This window comes from Meleagris gallopavo, chromosome 8 (assembly GCF_000146605.3).
Source record: "Meleagris gallopavo isolate NT-WF06-2002-E0010 breed Aviagen turkey brand Nicholas breeding stock chromosome 8, Turkey_5.1, whole genome shotgun sequence".
NCBI lineage: Eukaryota > Metazoa > Chordata > Aves > Galliformes > Phasianidae > Meleagris > Meleagris gallopavo.
In genome coordinates, this window is record NC_015018.2 from 14,350,208 (window position 1) to 14,358,719 (window position 8,512).

The 8,512-nt window shown below is 40.0% G+C and overlaps 1 protein-coding gene across 1 annotated transcript in view; it reads left to right on the forward strand.

Annotated features, from left to right (window-relative positions):
• Positions 1-7,096, forward strand: part of LOC100539205 (dual specificity phosphatase DUPD1) — a 22,866-nt gene extending 15,770 nt beyond the window's left edge. Inside the window, exon 4 of the mRNA XM_003207951.4 lies at positions 3,635-7,096. Within this exon, the coding sequence (XP_003207999.1) occupies positions 3,635-3,882 (248 nt within the window). The 3' untranslated portion in view covers positions 3,883-7,096. The remainder of the gene's footprint in view (positions 1-3,634) is intronic.
• Positions 7,097-8,512: the final 1,416 nt, after the last annotated feature.

Consider the following 8,512-nt stretch of genomic DNA (forward strand, 5'->3'; position numbering starts at 1 on the left):
AAAAAACCAAGCACAAGGCAAGGCTGCAAAGCCTACAAAATACTTGAAACTCAGTATGTATTGGGGCAGGGGAGGATGAGACGGGGAAGTGTGAGCCTTGTTTCAAAACCATGGAACCCAGGAAATACTAAGACTGTACCACACACCAGTTCAGTACTGAAGCAAAGGATCAAATTAAAGAGTGACTGGATGAACTTCTACAAAACAAAAAAGCCTGCTCTGAAGTAGATCCTACCAGCTGCAATTGTTTCTGCAGCTGTGCACTGACCATCAAATCCATATGGTCTTTAAACTATAGCAAGATTGCTAGACACTGTTCATCTTCTCTGTGAATGCACATCTAGCCTAGATGTATTTCAAATGCCTAATGAAATGACTATTTAAGAGCAACTTTCTGACTGACAAGTAACATCCAAATTCCTAAACAGAATTTTATAGTAAGAAACCAAGTGCCTTTCTGCAGAGGTAACCAAGTAGGACTTGAATTCAGTATTAGGTGCTAAACAATTCTGATCAGTAACAATTACATCCATTAAAGTCATTTGTTACTTAGCATCAGAGATCAAGAAATGCAGAGAGGAAAAAGGAAGAAAGATTTTCTGCATCAGGACAGAAAATCTGGTAATTTTCCTGTTGCCAAAATAGTTCTAATATAATAATTCTGGCTAACTTCAAAATCTTTGTGATGGTGAAAGGCTCCTTCATCAGAGCAGTACTAGCAGACTTTGAGCATGGGCAGATGGATTTAAGATGAAAACAGGTGAGGAAGATGATTCTGCCTCTATACTCTGCTCTCATGAAACCCCACCTGGAGTACTCCATCCAGTTCTGGGGTCATTGAGCTGCTGGAGTGGGTCCAGAGGAGGGTCACGAAGATGATCAGAAGGCTGGAGCACCTCCCCTATGAGGATGGGCTCTTAGTGTTGGGGCTCCTGAGAGCGGAGAAGAGAAGGCACTGGGGGGACTTCATAGCAGCCTTCCAGTACCTGAAGGGGGCCTACAGGAAAGCTAGGGAGGGACTTTATTTTATAAAGGCATGTAATGATAGCACAAGGGGAAACTTTTAAACTGGAAGAGGGATATTGGGAAGAAATTCTTTACAGTGGGAGTAGTGAGGCACTGGAACAGATTGCTCAGTGAGGTTGTGGATGCCCCCTCCCTGGAAGCATTCAAGGCCAGGCTGGATGGAGCTTTGAGCAAACTGGTTTAGAGGGACGTGTTCCTGCCTGTAGCAGGGGGGTTGGAAATAGATGATAAACATTCCTTCCAACCCAGACCATTCTATGATTCTGGATTCTATGAAAACAGCTTCTGTTTGCAATCATGCAAGCTATCCTTCAGCTGTGCTTAAGGATTTACCAAAATACAGAATTCAGACCTTAGGACAGCTTACAATTTTATACCAGGAAGGCCTGGTTACCATAACAGAAGGCACTATTTTAAGATTTCTATAGTATTCATTCTCCTGGTATCACAGTTTCTCAAAAAGTAAACTGGACAAGAACATCATTTTCTTCTCTTGCAAAGAACGTCGTGGGAAAAGCACAATAGAGATGGAGATTAAAAAAAGGCAATGTGAGAAGAATTAGACATAGATAGAAAGACTCAAAGCATCTGACCACAGAAATCTCAACATTTACTACTCCATCTGGCTCTGTAAAGTGAAAGCTGCATCTAGACAGTTTTTCAAGAAGCACAAGCCCAAACTCCAAGCAAAGCGACCAGAGCAATTCAGCAACTTGACTCCACTCAGCAGAACTCTGGCTCCGTGGGGTTCCATAACTCTCAAGGTGCCACTAAGTATAACTGGCCAAAATCACACAGACTGCAAGAGTGGATTCCCTCTTTTGAACAGAGGACTTGCATGTTTTTTTTTTTTCATCAAAACTAAAAACTAAAAGACTACAGAATAGCACAGAAGGCACACAGCTCTGCAGAAGAGTTCCACCATTTTGCTGTAATAGGCAGTCATTTTGAACACACACAGGAAAGCAACATCTTAATTTTCCTACAACTAGAAGGCATTTCAGAAAATTGTATGGCCATTTTTTGCCTTAGTTAATATATGAAAATGCACATTTTCTCCAAGATCCCATTTCCCACCCACACAAAAGCAAAGCTTCCTTGTCCTATCTCAACAACCATTTTACAAGGTAGGAAGTTCTAAAGATAAGTGTGAGGAGCTGAACAAGTGGTAGTTTTCATCCGTTTCAAATATTTGGAGTAATAATAGAAGGGATTATCATTTTCCAAGAGAGGAAGAGGCACTTACAGTTATCAGAGAGACTGGAATTTTGCCAAGATGCCTCTAAGACTATCTGCTGGGATTAGGATGCAGACTGTAACCATTAATCCTCTAGTGTTGGCAGTTCGTTGCATCCATTACACAGCAATGCTATTTGTGCCAACACATTGTCTCGTGCCTGGAAGCAAAGGAGTTAATCAGCAGGAGTCATGGCTTTGCACCCAACACTTCTCACAAGGCATAACTGACAGAGAAACTATTATTGGCCCTGACAAGTTTTTTTTGTTGTTGTTTGTTTTTTTTTCTTTTCTTTTCCTGTGGCAATTTAGCTAAACAGAGTGTTAGAGACACCATTCCAAATCTACTTCCTTCAGCAGTTCAGTCCTTTGTGTGACCCCCTAAAGGGCTTTGAATCATTTCTGGAAATTTTTTGAAGAGTTCCAAGCCTGTTAAGCAGACCTGAACCCATTTTCTACTTGCTTTCTCCACCTCCCTATACATGGCAAATGAGGAAGGCTATATCCCTGACAGCACCTGGAAACACAGACTTTTGCCACTAGAAGCATGAATTTAAAACCAAGCAAAGTTATAAAGCTAAAACATCTCTCCACAGATAAAAGACTACTAGCAGAGACTGCAATTACAGTATAGGCCACTGCTGCAAGGACACAATTCTATACAAGAGGGAGTTACAGTGGGTTGACAAAAATGTGACTTTAATTCCATTCAGGAGTTACTAGCCAGAGAAGATTTCCTAAATAAGCTTTTCCAGAGTTTAAGAAGTGGTTTCCTTCTATCCACGTGGTAGTCTACTAATGCCTTCCACTCTCAAAATAGCACTAACCCCTGTCAGCAATGTTTTACACATCAAATACTTGGGCCAAAGTAATGCGACTCAAATCTTGAAGGAAAACGGTGTAAGACAAAAATAATATTTTTTGTCAGTTTTTATCTCTAGCTCATAGTAACGAGAAATGCACCTCCCTGTATCCCATTTATCCTCATGAAAGGATGGTTTGATAGCTCAACAAACCTTCCCACACCTCTGTGATAAATACAAGGTGCAGCTGGGCTTGCTTTGTTATTTAAAGCAAGGTCCCTAGAGCTTCTCTGCAACAATTGTTTACAAATAAAAGCAAAGATAACTAGTTTAGGATTAAACAGGTAATTTCCTACAAAGATTGTGTTCTGTGTTCAGGTACTACAGAAATACTTACCATAGAAAGACTTAGGCTCAGTTTCCCAACCTGTAAAAAAATAGATCTTACAAAAAATACTAGTAAGTGTAGTTAAGCCTCCAAATGGAGCAGGGGCACTACAGAAAACTTCACATTAAGAAAAAGAAATCTGCCACTGTCTTCTCTGCATCATATTTCTTTGTTTCCACAGACAAGGTCCTCGTGCACTGTGCTATGGGTCGCAGCCGGTCAGCCACATTGGTCTTGGCTTACCTGATGATTTACAAGAACATGACAGTGGTGGATGCCATTGAGCAAGTATCACGGCACCGATGCATTCTGCCAAACAGAGGCTTCTTGAAGCAACTGAGAGAACTGGACATAGCGTTGGCACTGCAGAGGAGGAATACCAAAAACAGCCTACCGTCCAACGACGATGAGAACAGCACGACAGTCTAGTATTGCTCCTGGCAGGGTTGTGCTACTTGAAAATAAACTCTATAAAAGGAGGGGAGGAAAAGCTGTAGTTAATCGCACAGTCACAAGGCTCGTTTGTTATCTAGAAAGAAAAATATCAAAACCATTTAAAACGCTGTCAGGATGAGAAAGAAAAGAAGTCAAATTTAAAACCTATCATCTTAAGATATCCTAACTTTAACAGAAATCTCAACATTAACAAATCTTCCCTGTATAAAATTTATTCAGCACAAAACCAGGCATAACTTAAATGAAAACATCTGAGTACCCCTAAAATCCTGATTCTAGTCCAAGTATATGACCTTTAAAAGAGAGAAACTAGCAATTCCTGAAGAGCTTTTGCAGGAAAAATGTTGAGATAGTTGCAACACAGACAAATTGTTTAGTCCCATCGTCCTGAAGAATTTCCCAGAAGTTTGCCTTTTATGTTCTTTCCTGGCACTGCCATTTCTTCACATAATCTACGAGCAGCAGTGTTCAGAGAGCCTCCAAACAAGTCTTCACAATGGACTTTGCAGCAGAATATGCAAACTAGAAACAAAGCAAAGTCCTTGATAAGATCAGATGCATGAACAGACACAATGGGTAACAGTTCAGGTAGATACACACACATCGTTTTAGCAGCTTCATTTCTAACTTGCTTTTCCTAAAACTCAGGCAGCTGAACCCTTTAAATTCAACACACACATTATCCAACTCAATTTATTAGGCCACACACAACCCCCTTCTCTCAGAGAAAAACCCACCACACTGAGAAAATTATGCTTTGTGACTTGTTTTCTTCTACTTCTGACAATACACAAGAAATATACTGTGTCCTTGATATTGCTACAGAGAAGTTCCCATGGAAGTCCCAAAGCCCTCTAAAAAAATCATCGATAATAACCAGTTTTCATTAGATTTTAGTTACGCTTAAGAAGACAAAAGATACAAATGAAGCCTTTAAAAAGCTATCTCTGTGTACTAACAAGTAGAAAGCTGCTGCTGTACCTCCAGATACCACTAACAAATATTTACTTACAAGGTAGCTTCAATCATCCTAATACATTACTGTGCTCAAAAGCAATTGCTAATGTTATTTATTGACAATAATCTAAATATGCAAATGGAGACGCCAGATCTACTTTTCCACCTGAAGTTATTGAATTTAATACATCAGTAATTGTGTTTAGACACAACAGGAGTTTTATCACCTCAACAATACTACACCTTAAAACATACTATAGGAGAAGGATCAAAATTGAACCACATTTACCTTTCTTCCAGCCATGAAAAGGGTGTTATCACTCTCTCCATTGGAATTTTGTTTAATTCAGTGGATCAGTTACAAGTTATTCCCTCTTCTACCCTGCATGGTAGCTTGATGACTACTGTAACTGGAAGAGAATCTGTACCTGATTTGCATGCACAACTGCACATTAACAGGGTTTTCTGGAGCCTGGAGATAGGACATTCTTTTGCAAAATTGTGAAAATAGATGGGGAAATTTTTGCTTTCCTGGGGCTCTGCTGCTTTAAGGGGAAACTAATAGATCCTTCGAAGAGCAGTCCCCATCTACTGATTGGAAACAAAATACAAGAAAGCCATAAGTAGGTCCCACTCATTTGTCCTGCACACAAGATTAGGAAATTGGCAAATAGCAACACTGATGTAGCAACAGAAAAATGTACCTACAATTTCCAAAGGATGGGATTCCAAGCTATTTATAAATTAGGAGCTGTCATTCTAGCGTGGAAATGAAAAAGCAGCATGTGAAGGAAAAAAAAAAAGAAGAAGAAGAAGAAAAGGAGATCAGTAGAACCCCATATTCCATTATTTCTACAAATACTGTGTAAAGGTGTTAAGCATGATTTCTCCAAATGGCTGAGGTTGGCAGGGACCTCTGGGTCCATCTGTTCAAGCAGGGACATTCATCACCTCTCTAATCAACCTGCACCAATGCTTAAGCCACCCACCCACTGAAGAAGTGCTTCATGATGCTCAGAGGGACCCTCCTGACAGATTGTGCACACTGCCTCTTGTCCTGGCACAGGCACAACTGTAAGGACCCTGGCTCTGCCCTGTTTGCACCCTCTCTTTAGGTATTTATGGATACTGATGAGATCCCTCTGAGCCTCCTCTTCTCCAGGCTGAACAGGCCCAGCTTTCTCAGCCTCTCCTCACAGGAGGAGTGCTCCAGGTCCTTGGTGGCAGTCTGCTGACCTTTTACCAGCATGTCCAGGTCTCTCTTGTACTGAAGGCCCCAGAATTGGACATGGCACTTCAGGTGTGGCCTTCCCAGTGCTAAGCAGAGAGGACGCTTCAGCTCCCAGGACCCACAGGCAGTACGTCGTCCAGTGCTTAATACTTAAGCTCATTTAATCATAGTTAGTAGACTGGGGGAAAAAATGACTCAAGTCATGATGAAGCGAAAACTGTCATTCACTGCATATTCTTATAAATCCCTTCCCATCCCACAAAGCCCAAGCAACAACTTTTGATCGTACATACGTCAGAGTTTCACTACAGAAGAGCTAACCTGTATTACTATACAGGACATAAACAACCCTGAATATAGTTTTAATATAGAGAATGATGCTCAATAACTGGAAAAGAAAAACTGTCATGGCTCTTTACTCCCCTTGGTTGATTTGCTTGCTCCTAAATCTCAGTCTCCACAGAAGAGATTGTAATAGGACAATCCTAAGCACTACAGGTAGTGCTATCAGGCCCACTCTTTCTTAATTTACCTCCCTCTATGCTGTTATTTGTTTCCATCAAACAACTATTAGTCTGTTAGACGGTCATAATAAGCATCCAATAGAACTGAAACACTGAAAGCGGGGTAATGTCAGAATTTCAGACTTCTACAAGTCCTCTGTTTCTGCTCACATTACATAGCTTCTTACAAAATAAGTAAACAACTGGTTGTGTTTTGCATACTGCTATGAGAACAGGTAGCAAGAACATCACAACACTTACCACTCCTGTCTCTCCAAAAGTGATAGAATGCAGCTTCCAGGAATACTGCGATCCACCCGCTTCCATATGAACGAGGTTCTGCTCCAATGGCAAGCATCTTCCTTAGAACCAGGTCTTGCCTTAAGCATTCTGCTGGTATAGCTATGCCAATTAAACAATTCTAAAGTAAACATACTTCATTATTCACTTCTCAGGTTCTTTCCCTTCAGCTTCTGATTCTGGGAGAATCAATTAGACTATATCAGAAAAAGCAAAGTTCTGGAACATGTAGCTTCCACAATGTATGCAACTCTTGTAGTTCAGCCACATCAAATCACCAGTCAATCTCACTCAACACAACCTATAGCAGTAAGTGACCGCATCACAAATGTCACATAAATGTTGAGTCTGAAAGCAGGTCTGCAATGCAGAATGAGGCACATTTATTTCCTTATTTTAAGACACTATGGAAATAAAGCATTTTGGTTTTAGTGTCAAACCACGACCTTTGTTTATGGGAAGACTACGATTGCACAGGCAAGGAAACATCCTGCATTTCACAAGAATCATCTACTACAACTTTGTGAAAAATTCTTTTGAGGCACTAGAAGAAAACTAATTCTCATCTGGAATGGTGCTAAAGCACACAATTGAGATTGATACTCTGATGGGCAGACAATACATAGAACAGCTAGATCTGTGGAGGATGAGAGTTCTTATTAAGTAGAAATTTCAGTGCAGTAATGCAATTCACAGCTGAATAGTCACTATGGGAAAAGATTCAGAAAAGTCATTTGTCCCACTGAAAGGAATTCAGTTCTCAAAAAGTAGTACTGGAAACTTGCCTGTTGTGCAACACACAATACATCATTCTCCACCCAAGTTTTAATCCAACTATTGCAAATACAGAATTTCAGAAATATGCTGGAGTCATGATACTCTGTTTCAGGTTACCACATACTGAAATGGCATGAAGGTCTGTTTGCCTCTTTGCTAAAGGCTTGGGAACCTGAAGCTCCACAGCAGTAGATAAAAAACCAAGAGTCTTTCATTTACTACAAAAACATGTAAGTGAAACATTGTAAGACACAGTGCTACTTTGATATACAATAATTCAATAAAGATGAGCAGTCCTAGTTATGCACAAAGGCTGCACACTGTGTTTTCACCTTTTCTTTCCCCAAGCATAACAAAACGTGATAGTGAATTCATGAAGTCGAACACACGCAGTCTAAGTACTATGAATTCTCTTTGCCTTCATAAAGCAAATGTGAAAAAAAGTATTAGTTATATTGTTCTCTCCCATATATCAAGCATTCTAAAATCCAAAAAAATTAAGTTATTCCAAATTACCATTTCACTGGATACTTCATCTCCCATCCGGATCCACTTTTTAGACTACTGTGCCACCATATAAAATTGAATAGATTACGTGCCTGGATCTGTTAGAATCTATTTCTTGATTTGGAAACATCATACACTTAAAGGGTTTAACAAAATACACATTTTCTCTGTTTTTTCAATATATAGAATCAAACCGGTAAAGCACTTTTACAGACTAGAATAGGGAAACAGCGTTCTTTTTGCAGTGTCAGAGTGGGGTTGACAGAGATTCAGTGGTAATGCTCACCTTTTAAAAGCATTTTGAAAAGCACTTAGATTTTTTTTTTTT